This window comes from Mercenaria mercenaria, chromosome 1 (assembly GCF_021730395.1).
Source record: "Mercenaria mercenaria strain notata chromosome 1, MADL_Memer_1, whole genome shotgun sequence".
Lineage (NCBI taxonomy): Eukaryota > Metazoa > Mollusca > Bivalvia > Venerida > Veneridae > Mercenaria > Mercenaria mercenaria.
Window position 1 is genome coordinate 40,971,389 of NC_069361.1, and position 18,412 is coordinate 40,989,800.

General features: G+C 33.3%; 1 protein-coding gene across 1 annotated transcript in view; it reads right to left on the reverse strand.

Moving 5' to 3' along the window:
* The window catches only part of LOC123523235 (uncharacterized), a 183,594-nt gene that overhangs the window by 83,214 nt on the left and 81,968 nt on the right, over positions 1 to 18,412 (reverse strand). Inside the window, exons 64-80 of the mRNA XM_053542021.1 lie at positions 17,422 to 17,585; positions 16,896 to 17,066; positions 16,412 to 16,621; positions 16,022 to 16,064; positions 15,693 to 15,853; positions 15,177 to 15,350; positions 14,663 to 14,872; positions 13,297 to 13,339; positions 12,687 to 12,847; positions 12,362 to 12,520; positions 9,949 to 10,201; positions 7,578 to 7,741; positions 6,817 to 6,972; positions 3,985 to 4,237; positions 3,338 to 3,492; positions 1,318 to 1,473; positions 94 to 346 (exon numbers count right to left, since the gene is read on the reverse strand). Coding sequence (XP_053397996.1) covers positions 94 to 346; positions 1,318 to 1,473; positions 3,338 to 3,492; positions 3,985 to 4,237; positions 6,817 to 6,972; positions 7,578 to 7,741; positions 9,949 to 10,201; positions 12,362 to 12,520; positions 12,687 to 12,847; positions 13,297 to 13,339; positions 14,663 to 14,872; positions 15,177 to 15,350; positions 15,693 to 15,853; positions 16,022 to 16,064; positions 16,412 to 16,621; positions 16,896 to 17,066; positions 17,422 to 17,585 — 2,886 coding nt within the window. The remainder of the gene's footprint in view (positions 1 to 93; positions 347 to 1,317; positions 1,474 to 3,337; positions 3,493 to 3,984; positions 4,238 to 6,816; positions 6,973 to 7,577; positions 7,742 to 9,948; positions 10,202 to 12,361; positions 12,521 to 12,686; positions 12,848 to 13,296; positions 13,340 to 14,662; positions 14,873 to 15,176; positions 15,351 to 15,692; positions 15,854 to 16,021; positions 16,065 to 16,411; positions 16,622 to 16,895; positions 17,067 to 17,421; positions 17,586 to 18,412) is intronic.

The following is an 18,412-nucleotide window of genomic DNA, read 5'->3' on the forward strand; positions in this document are numbered from 1 at the left end:
TGTATTTACCGTATGTTCTTTATATTGAAGTTTTTAGCTACATTCAGTTTGACTGGATGAATCCAGACTAAATTTCACATGTACAACACATACCTCAGCTGAATTATTCCGGAAAGACTAATTATATGTTCTTGACCAAAACTTTTTTCATTCATGTCTAGCTCGTAGATCATGTTTTCTATATAAATATGTAGCTTCCTAATGCACGTATCGATATGAAACCCTGTTGAAATGGTCCTTCGGATGAATGCTGCATCTAGGCAACATGTCAGAGAACTACAGTTTGGCTCAAACAAGCACGCTATCTTTCCATCAAATGTAGGTGGTAGACTTATCTCTGGACATTCTAAAATCAAAGCGTATAATATACTGCGTATTAAAATATAAAGCCAATATTGTGTTTGTATATAGCTGATAAAGTATCTCTCTTAAAGGCATTGTAAAAATGTGTTAAATTACTTGCGTTAAAGGCAAATCCAACACTTTTTACGGCTAATATTTGCGCTAATAGCGTCTTATCTATCTAGAAGCTTGCCATGGCTTAGATGAGATGAGCCAGTTGTTTAAAGAAATAATGTAAACTGAAAACCTTGAACAAAAAATTCATTGCAAAAATAGAGAAATAAAGTTAAACTGATTTATTGACAATGTTTCAGATTTATAGAGCACTACCACATGTAAGATATTATTATGTATCATCCTGAGGCTGAGGTGCTATTTGCTTCTTTCTTTTAAGAGTCGTTGGACAAATAACAAGTCAAACTACGAAGTTCAACAAAATGTTGTTTAATCTGATACAATCTATTGCCGTTGCATCTGTAATATATGGAACGATGTCGAGTTAGCATTCAAATATATACAACTGGGATTCATTAATATGTTTTACTAAGCTCCGAAAGATGTGGTAGTTTTCTCTCACTTGATATAACTCTAGTTTTCAGCTAGGTACACACAAGAAAAAAGAAGAAAATTATATGATAAGAAACTCGTTATTTAAATCAATCTTTGTTTTTCGTCTCAATTTTGCACGTAAAAGCAGGACATATCTAATGTTAATATATGATCCCTGTAATATGATGATATTGTATTATCATTTAACACAACAAAATAAACATAGATTCTGTTTATGATTTGATTGCAAAGTATTCTTTTTGTATTTTCTTCGAATGTTGATAGTTGGACTGTAACTATGCTTTTTTGTTGATATCTGACACTTACGTGTAATTTTCTTATTCATTAAAATTATGAAAATTGTCTTTTAGAATAAACTACCAGATATAACTAAAACCTATCAAAAATAGGAAACAACTGTCTTACTCGTTGTTTGACTGAAACTTGGAGTCATAAGGCAGGTTCCGTCTTTCAAAAACCTTTGCAGTCCCGTTTGGTGAAGAAATATAGGTATTATATCTGTCTGTAATACATCTGACGGAGCAACACCAATATACTTGAAGAAATCCTCTACAGATGAATCTATAAAACACCACTCATTTAAACAAAAAGATTTTGAAATTGTGACGAAGAATATTTACAATAGGATCTGAGATGTTCACAGTTTCAATATTCATGTTCAAATTTCATATCGGTTGAATGAAATCATTTGTATGTCATTTAAATATTTCGTCGCATTTAATAGTTCATTTAAGTCAATTTGCCAGTTTTACTAAGACTAAATTAGGCGTTTATATCAATTATATATTATCAATAAGAGTAGATGCGTATTTAACAAAACTATTTTAGTTGACAATCTAAACCTAAGCTTCTGCGGAACAATACGAGGAATGTTCAAATATGAATGCATGTAAGCACATAAAAATGTATCCTTGACAGATTTCAATGAAAATTTTATTTGGTCCCCTCGATGTATTCACCTCCAACAGATATGCAAAGTTTCAGTCTTCTAATCCAATCCTTGAAGGCATTTTTATAGTCTTTTCTAGGTATACTATGTAGCCACTGGAATAATGCAGAACCGAGGTGTTTGCGCTGCACGAATTTTCGACCAGAAAGGTATTTTTTGAGCCTTGGGAACAAAAAGAAGTCACACGGGGCAAGGTCAGGCGAATAAGAAGGGAGCACAACAACCTTTTCCTGCTTCAGAAAGTCTTGTACAATAGACGCCTTGTGTGATGACGCATTGTCATGTAGCGATCTGACATTGGCCAAACCAGTTGCGGGTCTTCGATTTTTGAAATATTTCTTCAGTTTTCGAAGAACTTTAGTCTTGTAAAACTTCGCATTTATGGATTTGCCTTTAGGTACAGCAACCTGAGTTGCAGGACCCTGAGTTGTGAAGAATATGGCATACATTACCTTCTTGACACTCATGGTCCGCTTTGCAATGCATGGTCTTTTGCCAGACTTTGTTGCCCATATTTTGTTCTGAATCTTTCGTTTGGGCTCAAAAAAGTGAACCCATGTCTTGTCACCAGTGACGACATTTTCGAAAGACCGTGCATTGTAATTTGGAAACTGTTTAAACAACAATTTTGCGCATTGCACGCGTGCCTTTTTCTGTTCATCTGTCAACAGATGGGGAATCCATCTAGCACAGATCTTTCTCATTTTCAAATTACGTTTCAGAATTTTATGAGCTGCTCCTAATGAGATGCCAACCATACTAGCTATTTGCCTAGCGGTGTATCTTTCATCAGTAGCAACTATTTCTTTCACTCTAGCAACCATCTTTGCAGACGTTGCTCTTTTCGGCCGACGGCCATGTGGTGCATCTTATGTTGAAACTAACCCACATTGGAATTTCTTAAACCAACGAATAACTGTCGAAAAAGACATTTCATTATGCCCATAAACAGAACATATTTCATCAAAAATGTCTTTACACCCTATGTCAAGAATACAACGATTCTTAATATAGGACCGTATTTCAATGGCGTACGCTGACCTTCTTCCAACCATTTTTGTATTAGTATACACCAGTAGGCAATGTTTAGCGAGCGATAGACACAGCTAAAGTGAACGGATTTTAATGGGTGTGGTATCAATGTAAAGCTAACATGTTTATCTACCCAATAATCTTAATTCCCTCGTGATTTTCACATTACTGAGCGAGAAAACGTTCCAGATGCATTCATATTTGAACAGTCCTCGTATTGAGCTCCTAATAGCGCAATAGTTCGGCTGTAGACTTTGTGTATATTACTCAATACGAAGCGGAAAAGTTAACCTATAATTACTCAAACCGTTATAATATTCAACGAGACAAGTTCAAACGACACCCATATGTTTAAATTTTATTTAATAAAATATAAGTAAGTTTGATATGGTCTTGGAATATCATAGATGTCTTCAGAGATACAAAAGAAACTGAAATTCTTACATTTTAAACTGCTGTTCCACATACACACTGATTTTGGGAGCTGGAGGTTATCAAATACAGATGTTTCGTTGGGAGATTTAGATGAATCTAGACTCAAACTGTAATTTAATTCGATCGAAAACATTCGAGCTCCAGAAAGGTCGACTATCTTATATCTGAAAATCAGATACAGTGCAGTCATTTATCTGTATGCATTTTGCATGTTAGTAACGTTCAAATATAAGCATTACAGTATGTACCCTCAGCTGTAGAATTGATTTTTTTAATGAAATCTAGCATGCAAATCACTAAAGTTAGTATTAAGTGTTAACCCTGAACAGGTAGTTAACAACCATTTTGGAAACTAGCAGGAAAACTCACAATTAAAGAACTACCAATAATGCACTCCACATGAACATGTACACCTGTGCAAAAAGACTGTACAAAAATGCAAGTTTAATTAAATATAAAACACAGACGTAACAAACGAATATGCACTTTGCGCCATGAAAAACTCTTGATGTATAACTTTCCCTGTATCAACTGTTTACCTACCAAATAAAAACTACATGTACTAGTTATTTATGCCATCCTACATGAAATTGACAAAAATAGAAAACATAATTTGGCAAAACGTCAGTCGTAATTTTTAAGTAATAAGCACTTACTTCAACTTCAATATACCGAATAAATCCATTGTATTTTCGGTATTGAATGAGAAGTTGAAAAGAGATTCTCTTACAGTCGTTTCTTCTATACGTGCAGTAAGTGTCATATTGCAGACATCAAGTTTCAAGCCGAACAAAAACGTCATTTGTAGTTGTTCGAATTCTAAGCAGCAAACCAGGTCATTGCACGTACTATCTAAACTGCACGACACTCCAGATGGCAGGTTTATCTCGCTTTTGAGGAAACCACATTCTAAATGTAATGGAAATATATAGCACAAGCTACGCAAAGTGGGGCAATATATACCCGAAAGTTTGTCTGTAGAGAAAAAGGAAGTAAAATTTAAGAATAGCTATCTCGGTAAATGAGCTGGGGTAATGTGGTTGTAGGTTTGGGTTGTTAGGCGTAGGTACAGAAAACGTAGCGACTGTGACGAGATTTAAGGCACAAGAAGCTGAATCTGATTTTATTATAGAAGTGGGCAGGCGAATAATTTCGATTATTGCATTTTTCACAGCGACTTATCACCACCAACCTAAATAAAAGTATATTCCAAGGTGCAAGTAAATATCCTAAATAGTTTTAAGTTGTGGTCTGGATACGAATAACACAATTGAGCTTAATTTGAGCTTTGATCTTCCGACCTAGTTCATGCACTCTGCACAATGTTTCATCGACACGTACCTATATTTCAGATTAGAAGTCAATACTTACTTGATTATTACTTTACGCTCAAAGACAAAATATGAAGAACGAAATTGACTTTGATGTGATCTTCACCTTTGACCTATGAACCCGGTTCATGCCAACTGCCTTTATACCATGTTTAAAGTCAATACCTTAAAATGTTATTAAGCTTACCCCGGAAACGAAATATGACACACAATATGGACCTTTAAGCTCCATTTTTTTACATCAATCTTTGACCTACTATCCCGGTTCACGCACTCTGTACATTGTTTCATCAACACCTGCCCAAGCCTAAAGTCCAAACCTTTAATGGTTATCCTCCGGGCACGAAATATAACCGACGTTAGGACAGGCAGACAGACGCATGCGCTATCACATAGTTTATACGTTTTTTTCCAAAACGGGCGTATAATAATCTTGAATGCACATTGGCTAAACTAGTTTAGGTTTCTTATACTAGTATGATCGTTATCAATATTCCACTGCACACGAACATAATGCGAATAAAATAAAACTGTAGTAAATTAATAAGATATCAAGTAAACTAAAACTAATGCAAAAAGGATAGGAGATATTTCAAACTGGGTAACAACATATCTTTATGTTCTTAATTATCCGAAATTTATTTGTCTCTTCGAATATGCGCTTCGCATTTTTGCTATGAACAGCCCAATACCTTTCTGTATAAGATACATTAAATTCTGTTTTGTACGATACAACATATTTTGTTCGAATCGCTTTGTTAACTAAACTTATACAATCATCTGACTGATAAAAGTATCCGCATAAAATTAAACGTCAATAAACGCGTGTATAATAGTAAGTTACGTTCTGTTGATAGAATCTTGCCGTTTTTACTAAACAAATAGGTATAGAAGTATACTATTAGGTCCAAATATATCTCGTATTGTACAGTACAATGTTAAATAACCTTTTTATTCTATATCTATTTTATCTTAGTTTAAATTAAAAATGTTTCACTGAATATTGTATTCCTTCCTTTTCTGTATTATCCCAGCTTGGTATGGGGGCAAATATATATTATACAGAACAATGTTAGGCCTTAAATAAGCTTTTTATTCTATATTTATTTCACTTCATACGTAATATACGTAATTCATTGAATGTTGTTTTTCTGCGTATCAGTATTAAATAAATTATATGGTGCAACCTCCCTACAACAGCCATTTGGCGATTTGGGTGGTTATAATACTTGACTGAGATATTATGCCCACAAACATTGTCAGCAAGTTTGGTGAAAATCGGATGAAAACTGTTCGACTTAATATAGCGAACAAGGCTAAATTCTCCGTTTTTCGAGTAATTCAAGGACCATAATCCAAGAGTGCCTGTTACAATTTTGCCGAGATGTTATGCCCACAACATTGTCAGCAAGTTTGGTGAAGATCCGATGAAAACTGAATTAGAGAGCGGACATGCTTTGGGTGCCGAAACCCCGTCCGCTGCCATTCATAATTTTCTCCATTTTGTTTCTTAACCGTTAAATAACAACTTCTGAGGTAGCTTTTCAGACAGTCAAGGCTGATATCTTCCAATTTCTTAGTTTCGTCCGGAACGGCTTCTTTTAGCCACTTTTAAAATATTCCAACATCTGATGATGTTTTTTTACTGTATTTTTAGGTTTTTGATTATTAACGAACGTGTTAATATCTAAATCAGATAGCATTGTCATCACTTGAATCGTTTTTGTGTGTTGTAAACAAAAAAAAAAACGACAATTAAATCCTGATTTCAAGACAAATAATCAAACTCTGTACATAGAGTGCCTACTTCATCCGATTTACATTCGGAACATTTTCACGCGTTTCGGGGTTTATGGATGTTTAACATGGGACTGTTGAATCGTCCATATACAGAAAATACAGGATTTTTTGTACGCGCGTGCGTCCAAATACAGAAAATACAGGATTTTTGTACGCACGTACGTCCAAATACCGTAATATATTGTACGGTCACGTGTTGCAAATGAACGTTCGCGATTGGATAGATAAAATAGATATAGAATAAAACGTTATATTGTACAGAACAATATTGAAAAACTCAATAGAACTGCATAGTTAACGAAGTTATTTCCCGACCTTTTGTAAGTCCAATTCTCTGCAAAGATATAAATCGTTTACCTGATTTCCACGCTGCAGATGTAACAGTGCATCTATCCTGAAGCAAGTATTTTGATATTCCTAAATCATCAATTAAGTTGTTAACCATATCGCTTGGTAAAACAGAAATTGCACTGCTTGAACCTTCATCAGCAAGCCATTTTGAAAGTGAAAAGTCTGCAAAAGGCATAACAATCGAATAACGATTTCATGTTTTAAATAAATATATATTTTTAAGACTCATAGTGATTAATTATTTCAGCATATAGCATGTTCGCATAACAATGATGATAATATAAGAGTTGATTAGAAAATAACTGATTGTTAGGCAACTATGACGCATGAGTATTATGTTTGAATATAGGTACTCTTATTCGTAAAAGTGCAATATCTTTCGTGTGCCAAGTACCTTGTATCCAAAGACGTCACCTTTAAATGCATCCTGATGAAAACAAAACATTGTTTCAAATTTCTGCGCTCATTGTATGGGTGATTTATTTACATTTGTTATAGTGATACTTCAATAGCACTTACAGATGTTTGTTCTTAAAAATTCATTTGAAGAAGACTGTTAAGTAATACCACTCATATTTTCAGCGCATTACTTCTTTTTTTCATCCGGTCATAAGGCGTGTCTACGAAATTCTGGATCTTCCTTTATGTAAATAATGAATCATGGTATAACAGATATTTTGGTTAAGCAATTACACTGCCTCATTTGTACAATTATAATAGATGACATATAGAGTCAACTGTTCTGTTTCCTATTGCCAGTACATTACCTGGAATACTAAATCCTAATTCATTTTGACAGAGAGGCTTTGGAACCATTTGTCTTTGGAAAATTGGCATATCCAAGACGCACTGGTCGTCATCCGACAGACATAACTTCACGCTGACATCAATGGTAAAAAATCTCCTCTGGAACATATCTATCAATCGGTAACTGCGAACGTAGAATTAAAGTTATTGAAATGACAATTGAATCTATTGGATAAAACAGAACAAAGCCAAACAGTAACATTCACACGTTGAATGAAGCTTTTCAAGAAAGATACTTTTTACATGTACAGCATCTCTCTGCTTCCTACAATTGACCTGGAACTTAGTTACGAAAAAGCTTTAAATGGACTATGATACTGTAGTACTAGAACCAAATTTATAACAGGCTGGGTTTGATTTAGTCTGTCCATTAGAGGCAGAAACCTCTAACTTTTGTGCCTCAGTCCAAATACTAGATACAAGGAGCAGTCCTATATATACCGTCTGATACTTGACTGCTGAGTATATAACCCTATCACAGCAACCACATTCTGGCAGTAGCATACTACACATTAACACTTTGGTGTTAATATTTGTGACATGTTATTCAATTATCTGTCATGGATGTAAACATATGTTGAGTTGACGTGTAATTCTATCTACATAGTCTACGAACTTACTTTGTAAACTTGCCAATATATCAATACGACTAAAAGAATTTACAAGAATGTTCAAGGATATTTCAAGATAGAGAGCAATCAGAAAATTATTGCTTATTTCACAGTTGATTTCAATGCGACTTTGACCCTTTACAAGTACGGTTAAATGATACGTTCTGCACATTGTACAATAAAGTGATAAAGTTTCTGATATCTATCCAATCCTCATTTAAGGTTGTAAAACGACATAACAGAGACATCAAATACTGTTGATGTGTCCTTTTATCACATTAAACGACTTTCACCTTGACTTGACAGTACTCAAAGTTATTATGCGTTCTGCATATCATCATATAAAGTCAATCATTTTGTAAGAGCTTAACCAATTTTAAAGGGTGTAAAAACACAAACGGCAGGACAACATATATTTGACGATTACCTTTAACGTGGGACGTTGGCGTTAAACAACATGTGCGGAAGTCATGGTCTGCATATAGATTCACTGTGGGAACCTTTATGCCAGGTATTATTCTGTAAGGGGTTTAGAGATATGCCTAACCTATTCGAAAACCGACCTTGAAACTGAGCCAATATGGCTTTAAATTGTATTCTGCGCAGTCAACTGGGCTTATTTTTGCAAACATTTATGCCAATACATTTGAAAAGATTTGAAAAGATTAATATCATTATAGAGCGGAGACGAAATACTCGATCTCCTCGTACGACCTCGCTCTTGTATTGGCATGCCTAACAGTTGTGCTCTGCTAGTTGCCTTATTCTGGCAAGTTATATGAAAATCCTTCATGGGAGAAGAAAGATATAGTGCGACAAAAAGGCTGTTTGATTTTTGATTTCAGCGACCGACGTATACCTTGAAACGAAGTGACTAAATGTTGCGTTCTGACAGCAAACTGTTCTGCCAAGTTATTTGAAAATCCTGCAAAGGCATAAACATATACAGTGCATATACATGTATTAAATAGTCATTAACCTTTGATCTCACTGTATGGCCTTGCCGTGAATCAACGTGACAAGACGTCGGATCACTGTGCCAAACAATAGTTGTTTTTTATAAAGCCCTTCACGAGCGTAAAGAATTTTACAGCGAATAGGATTTTGTGACGGACAGATAGTCGGATAACAGAAGACACGACCAAAACAACGTTTGCCGAGAAGAAAGGGAAGACATAACATAAAGGCAACACTCCGGTCAATCAAAAAATCTTTTACAAGTGAAGTGAAATTGTAGTCCCTGAATAGTTTAAAAACAACCTTGCTTTAATCATGCTATATTTAATTAAAAGGGAATATACAATATTTGAAAATATTTATTCAGACTTTTGTGAGGCACAGTGACGTCATCATTCTTTCCTTCTATGGGCATTTCTGGTAAATGAATAAATAAGAAGTAAGTCATTCATATGAGTCAGAGTTTGAATGTCAAAGTGAAAACACTGAAACAAAGGTTCACATTAAATAATAATTATCATTATTTTGCCATTATACCACGCTTTGTTTTATCTGGAAAGAACGATAATGTCACTGTACCCTAAAATACTGCCATTTCATTACGTTTATAATGTTTAAAAGGCTATATCAGTTCTATTTGTATTTAATTTTCATAATTTTAGTTATTTTAACATCCGTTGTAATGTTTCTTTTTTAAATAGAAAATTGAAAAATGTTGCATGTTCTCATTTAAAGAAGACATATGTCGCATTTGTAAACAAACCTGATCTTCAGTAGTCCCTGGAGTTCAAATGTTTTCCAAATGTCCAATTCGGACGTATCTAATAGCACGGATGATGTATATGTTTCAATGCTGAACTCAATGACATATCTGCAAACATCTATTTCGAATGATATTTCAAATGAACGTTTCAGAATATCTGACTGTACGCAGCACGATATTCCAAGGCATGTTTCAGTAGTGGCGCATGACATATCCGACATTATACTGATATCCGGATTGACATTGCAGTTTGCTAAAAGAAATCAGAAATATTTGACAAAATTGACAAAAATAATAAATATATATTACATACTATGGATATGTTAGAGTATCAAACTGCCATTAATTCAACTATTGTATTCTAAAGTAATATACCATATTTTACACAAAGAACACTGCAAAACCAGACCTGAAACAAACACCGATACATTTTTTTCGGAGAAGGGAGTTGGATACATATGGACTTAAATTAACAAGTGAGCATGAATTTTTAACGTTTTCCATAAACATTGCACCGAGTATGTTTCCATGGCATGGTCTTTTAACATAAATAATTGAATTATCCAAATCAAACGGTGCAATTTTACATCATTTCAGACAAAACAAGTCTGCGCAAATTAGGTTGAAATGTACAACCCTAGTAGTTTGGATAAATAGAGTACAGGTAGAGATGAACATTTGGATGTCCTTCCCGAGACAATTTGAAATTTTGCCAGACAAAATGGTGCACTTTAAAGCTACTTTAGACAACATCTAATAAATCTGGTTGACAAGTACACCCTACTAAATAGCCTAAATATTAAACGTATATGTAGGGATGAAGGCTCAGGGTCGTCCTGATAGATTTTAAAACTTAACAAGTCAAAAACTGCAATTTAAGACAGATTTCAGGCGAATTTCCGGAACAAATCAGACTGTTAAGAAGAACCCTACTATATAGCCTGTATCATTAGAGTACAGGTAATGAGGGAGTTCACTGTGAAAGTGTGAACATCTCCAAGATAAATGGTGCATTTTAAAACCATTTCAGACAAATATCTGAGCAAATCATATTGACAAATACACCCTCCTAGCTAGTGCATTTCAGCATTTGCCGAGACTCTAACCGCGACCTTTCGCATCTATGATTGACACTCTACCATGTCGGTATAAAAGCTAGCTTGATAGTTAGGAAACTTAAGTACACCCCTATACTCTACCCTACTACACTTCGATAATTGGATTTCAAATAGAAATTGAGATTTGGTGGTCCTTGTGGAAACCTCTTGAAGTTCTGCACGAAAAACGACAAGAACGCTAGCCTAAATAATTGAACAGTAGAGGTAGGAATAGGTGTTCAGAGGTCATCCCTAGATATTTCGAAATTATACAAAATAAGATGCTTCATTTTAAAGCAATGTCAGACAAAAACTCTAAGCAAACCAGGTTGATAAAAACATCAAGTCTAGAATATCAATTACGGTTGGTGGTTTGGGTGTCCTTCCGAGGTACTTTTGAAAGTCTGCAAGATAAGTGGAGCTTTTTAAAGCCATTTTAAGCAAATCATTCTAAAATTGCATGTTGACAAAGTGAATAATTAGAGTATGTGTAAAACTAAGGGTTCGGCGGTCCTCCAAGGGAGTATTTGAGATTCCGCAAGACAAAATAATTCATTTTAAAGCCATTTTACAGAATAATATCTGAGCAAATCAAGTTTACAAGTACACCTACTGGCCTGGGAAATTGTATACAGGTACGGTTTTGGATTTAATGATCCTTTGTGAATTCTTACAAAATAGTGCATACAAGAGAGAAATTCGGGTTAATAATAGGAGAACATGTATTGCGTTGCAGGTGCCCTTCACTAGAAAATTTGCAAATCTTACTTCGAACGGTGTGTTTTAAGTCAAATAATTTGCTTCGAGTACACACTGCTAGTAAGTAAACGTGTTTGGGGAAAACAAATGTGTGTCTGTTTGTGGGAGTAGCCGTTAACACATAACTAATACAACCTATTTTTTTAGTGAGTAAAAAAGTCAAGAAAAGTCATTTTCATTGAATGAGTTAGACATTTCTTAATGTGTCACCCTAATAAAGTCTACAATATATTAATCAAATTCTCAGACAGACAACGACAAAATTAAAACAAAATGTACAACGTGCACAACAAAATTGATTTGAACAAATTAATTACAAGATCATTTTGCTTCGTAAGAATACAGGGAAGAGTATAAGATCTTTATATTAAATGTTCTGCCTTTTTGTTTTTCTAGTTGTTTTATTTTATTAATACACTTAATGTATTCTGGATGAAAACACCTAGGCAGTAGTAGTTACGGCACTGCATTTAATCTTCTAATTTTAATATTTGCTTTAATATAATAACACCGTGTTTATTCAAAGTTTTCATTTGTTTGTATTTAAATTTGAATACCTTGCATTGCATTGGCCTTGACGTCTTCTATGTTACATTGTTCTGTTTTTAAGTATTTATCAATACCATAGACACTGAGTAGAGTATCCAGAAGTGATCCGTCTATACTACTGTATGTACTTATTCCATTCTCTTTTAACCATACGTCGAATGAAAATCCTGTAAAGTTATACACGATTTTTATGCTATTTAAAGTGACTAGTCATTTTAATAAGGTGTATTTGTGACAAAAAATAGTAACACAATAACAATACTTACAATAAATATCATTACATATTTTACATACACGTACGACGATAGTTTAGAAACTAGGGAAATAATGTACCTGGTATTTTAAACCCTGTTCCATGAGTGCAGAAAATGCTCGGTATATTGGCACGCTTTAACAATGTGACAGATAATAAGCACGCTTCTGCTTCTTCGAAACACACATCAATGCGGGCATCAATTATGAATGCTGTTTCATTCATTTTCTCGATTGTGAATCTGAATTTATATTTAAAATTAGCAGAAAATGTTGCTTAAGCGTTTTGCATGACAACTATGCCTAATTATATACACTGAATAAAACATTTGATATAATATCAAACAATCCTTTATAAAGAGTTATTAATACATCTATAAAATCATAAAATAAATTGTCTCTCTTAATTCTATTTACATGTTTCTTAAATAAAGAGCATATAATGTTAGTTACCTGTTCAAACAATGAAACGGGGAATTTAATGTAAAATAATTATGAAAATAGTATACCTATTCGTGATAATAATCAAATTTGTAATGTTATCATTATATCATAAAAAAAGACAATAATGGTGATAAAACTGAGCATTATTACATACGATGTTTAAAACTATCTTTATTATTTAATTATATAGTTTACTGCCTAGACATCTAACACAACGTAACTGTTCCTTAAGCATTAAAGCACTTACGTTAGCCGCACCACACCAAGTAAGTAGACCTGGGTTTCTTCTCCTGCAACACATTGAATTGAAAAAGGTAGATATTACATCGTTCAGAGTATTTGGTATCTAAGTCGGTTCGTACAACCTACGCCTAAATTCTCTGTTTTCATGTTTTATTTGCCAGTTTGAGAATGCCATACATTATCCTATTACGATCTGTTGTTACAACAACTATTTTGTTTGTCGTATATGCAAAATAAGTCATAATAGCATTCGTTTCTCATAAATCACGGGACTTTTTTTTTGTGTGTTTTTTTTTTTTTTGTTTTGTTCAGTATGGCTGTGTTTATTAATAATATCAAAATACATTTATACTATTTTATCATTAAGGAAACAATTTGGTCATACAAGCCCTTTATTGCTCACCTGATCTTACAGAATAAGAAAGGGCCAATTAAAGATGGCTTTACCCGCATGTTTTAGGATTATGGCTTTTGAGGTCCCAAAGTGCTGTCATGCTGACTTAACTGAAGAGACGTTCAGTGATACTTCTGACCAAGTTTAATGAGTATCCACCAAGCTTTATGTACAAAGTGACAATTGTTTTAGCCTTAAATATGACACTAACTTACTAACTAGGTAGTGGAGCACCAACTTATGACACAAGAAAAGTAAGATTCTTTGGAAAATATACCTTTTACAAAAAAGTTTCATTTTCCATGTATGAATGTATTGACCCTGCGGCAGACATATATGTGCTCCCAGCGACTTTTCTTGAACGAATAGGCAAGGGACCACTAGTTACAATGATACATATATATCGTTTAAAATTTTCTTTCAGTTTTGAACAATTTATGTGTATTTAGTTGCAGATTGATCCAAATTGCCAAATCTATTTTAAAACAGCAACTTTTGTCACCCCATATTTGGTCCTAAGGAACTGTCTTGAATTAATTTGGTAGAGAGGTACCATCATATACTTCACGTAAAAGACATCTTCAGCTTTTCACTTTTACAAAATAGTTTTCCCAACGTATCTATATAAAGCACCGTTCATTGTGATGTCCACCAATTCTGTCCAAAGATTTCACTGGAACAATCTTTTTGACAACTAGCACAATCATGTAACTTATAAACTATCTTACCTCCACATCTGATTCATGTCATGAGACCAAATATTAAACCAAGTACCTTGCTTTAACAAATTTGATGTCCGCTAGTTAATGATTCGAACCGCACTTCTAAGTTTTGCACTCGTAGAAGACGATTTTATTCCTCATTTACCCTTTGTTTTAATTTGAGCTAATACATTCGCCATTTCAAATCATTGCATACATTCTCTTATATGACATAGTTTATACATATGTTCTAGTTTCGTTTTCACTATACTAACCGAAATTATAATTGACCAAAGGCACATTCAATTTCAGGTTTTCAATTTCCACCTCTAGCAGGTAAAGACATCTGTCAAGTTTAAGCAAAATCTCAAATGATCTATTTATTAGGGAGACGTCAACACAACATTGAATACTGGTGCAAATGTCGGATATGTAGCAAGACATTGTCTGAGGGAGATCTGGCAACTGTATCTCATCTTCACAGTCTAAAAGTAATAGTATTAAACAGTAAATCAACAACAAAAATCTATAATGCAAAGCAAACTCATCAACACCCTTTAACATATACAAAACGAATAAAGTGTTTTGTGAGATCAGAAACAAAACATGAATATTGTATAACATTGAATTTACCCGTTATTGCACCGATCTCTTTCGTTATCCAATTATATGTAATGCTTTTTCTGTTAAAGTAAACACACAATTTTATTAAACTTTATGCAAAATACTGAAATTTGAACTGAAAGCTTAGATGCATGTGTAATGGAAAAAGAAAAAAATGCAACAAACCTGAACGCCACTGGTTCTCTGAAGGCGAATAAGGCGTTCCAGTCCGATCACACTGTTCCGTCTGCATGTATTGCTTTAAACCAGTTTCTTTCATAAGCTTATCCACTACATTTGGCATAAGGTTAGCTACGTCTAGTATGTTATTTTCTTGCAGCCAATTGTCCAGAGAAAAATCTTTAAGTCGTATGCAAAAAAATTATAAAATGTAAATATATAGAACTATTGTCAAAATCTTAACGCCACCACTTTCAAATCTGTGTTCTCTTATAGTTTATATTTTACTTATATTTTATAGTCATTTTACGCTTTTATATCCTTTATCATCTTTCCAATCTGATAAAACCTATAAATATTTATTCATTTTTAAATATGTATCTTGGAAAGACTTGCTTTATTTAATCAATTTAAATAGATACACAGAGTACATCACTTTATTGGTAAGTCACAAGCTCTTCTAAATAAAGAGATCTAAACTCTTTTTTTATGAAATGTTTTAGTTGACGAGTTTATAAATACCAGTTATCATGAATCCTGCGTCCCATCTACATAGTGGTTTTGTCAATGTTTTGTTGTCCAGTAATGTCATTTGAAACTCACAGTTGTCATGGCTAAGGCATACTGTTAAACCTATGTCAATTCCAAACTGTCTACTTTCCTCGTAATTGCGAATGCTGTATCTGTTTGGTCAATGTTGAAAGGAAGGTATAAAATGTCATATGTAGTATGACAAAAGAATAATACAATAACTAAAGAACTGGTAATAATACTTCAATGATTTAAAGTAAAATTCTATATTTCAACCTTGTAAATGAATAATTGGATTAAAGAGTAAAACTTGGACTCACGTTATTTTAATAACACCCATTAATGACATCGCTTTTGTAGAGCCTGTGAAAAAAATGAAAATTATAACCACATTCCTTGCATTAACAATGATGAGGAATTATGAAGACCATAATTGTATTCATGAAAATGAACTAATAAAAATATTATATCATTAAATAAATATTGGCATGTGTTTTTAGGACTTTATGTTAATCTAGCATGGCTATCCTTGTAATGGTGATTATAATGCTTATAACAAAATCATGTAATATTTGTCATTCAGTATATAGTTACATGCAAGTTTAAAATGAAAGGACACAATGTTAAAAGGGAAGAAAACCCTAATAATAGGTCACAATGAAAGAGTATAACTTTTCTAATAAATGTAATTTTCATACATAACAATATACCCCATTCATAATCCACAAGAGACACATTCAGCTTAAGATTGTCTATGCTGACTACAAGTCTGTTGGAACACGCATCCATAGAAAGAACAACACTAAAGCCTCTTCGAAATACATCAACATTAAGGCAGCATTCAACACCTGTACAGTAACTCGGAACATAGCATCGTAATTCTTGGGGCAGCCTGGGTAAGGACAAGTCCAATGGACAATCTTAAATATATACAAAAAATTAAATCATACAAATAGTATTTATTATGTGATAACAAAAAGATAATAAATGGACTGATACAGTAGTTTTGGCATACGTTATTTAATAGCGCTAACTACATATCAGTTTATGACTTATATAACATTGTTACATTTCTCGTACCTTTCTAATGTAAAATTTAACAATTTGTTTATCAATGGTCCTTAATCAATTCCATTGCAACGCATTAATCACAATAAAAATGTTGAATAAGGTTGTTTGCAAAATTAGCTTTACCTGTAATCCAACCGTCAACACTATTTTTGTATGGAATTTCTAAAAATCTGCATCCATCATCCTGCAGGTATTGAGATAATCCAAGCGAATCTAACAGTTTTGCAAGAATTGTGCCTTTAAGTGAAGATTTCGTTAATCCATGTTGTTCAAGCCAAACAGCTATATTGAAATCTAAAGAAAACATTTCTTGTCTGTATTTTATTTTATATTGCATTTTTTATTTTTTGCATTTTTTTTACCTTACACTTAAGGCCAAATATTTGACATACTTATTGATCTCAAGAAAGCATTTAGATTAATCAAAGTCATTTTAAATTGACATAGGCTGTTGATCAAAAAAGTTTAGCTGAAAAATAAATCCCTCTACATCGCATCATCATACCGAATACAGTTTTTAATGCACCTGTGATTGAAAAATAATTTAGCCAAAACATATAATGCTTCTAGATTAATTTAAGTTCAAAATATTGGCACCTATGCTTTCGTGAGTTTCGAACGGATGTGAAACGGGGTCAACAAACTATACCTGGAATTCTGAATCCCATATCCCAATTACACAGTGGTTTCGGCATAGGTACGTGTTCAAGCAATGATATTACAGGGTCACATTTCATATTTGCATCTAAGCATATACCAACATCTGCCGAGAGTTTGAACACTGACAAGTCTTTCTCATCAACAATTGTATAGCTTAAATGGATATAAAATTATTATATAAACTTTATTTGACTTTATTTGATTGTCACAACATTTATGACCAAACCAAACAGAACTGTCTAAATAGTGTCAACTTCTATATAACTTAAACTTTGAACGACAATACTTTTCTCGGAATCTGGAATCCTAAATGAGTATACTCGCATGATTTACGAAGCCCATCTCAAATATAACTACATAGTAATTTGTTTCATAATCTTTTGAATAGTTACCCTTATGTCGGTAAAATCCGGTATGCGCTGAAACGCATTTATTATTTCTGCAAATAAAATCATAATTTTGCTTTCGGAGTTGTTAGATGAGTTTTAATGGTTCTTCATATTGAAATGGTGAATATTGTACAAGTTTTTTATACCTACTTACTATATAATAAACATCAAAAATTGAATAGCAGGACGCGTAATATAAACCGTTTGTGACTGATGCAGACCAGATCCAAGCTAAGTACATAGAACCGGGAATTAATTACTATTCAGTACTAGATAGAACATGCTCTTATTATCGAAACATATCTAATCAAGTTTTGGTGTTACCTCAAAGCACACCTGTCATAAAAGTAAAACAATATATAACGTCACAGCAAAAAAACAGCTCTCCAAATAGATGTTATGCGTAATTACATGGTTAGAAAAGCACTACTTTTAATATTGCACTGTTATAGTTAGAGCCATAAAGGGGCGTAATAAAATCAATAGATTCAATAAAACATTCTAGATAATTCAGCAATATTCATACCTTTGACAAATGTTAAAGAAAGTAATTATCAGAAATAGGATTTAACAAGAAATTGATGTATTTTG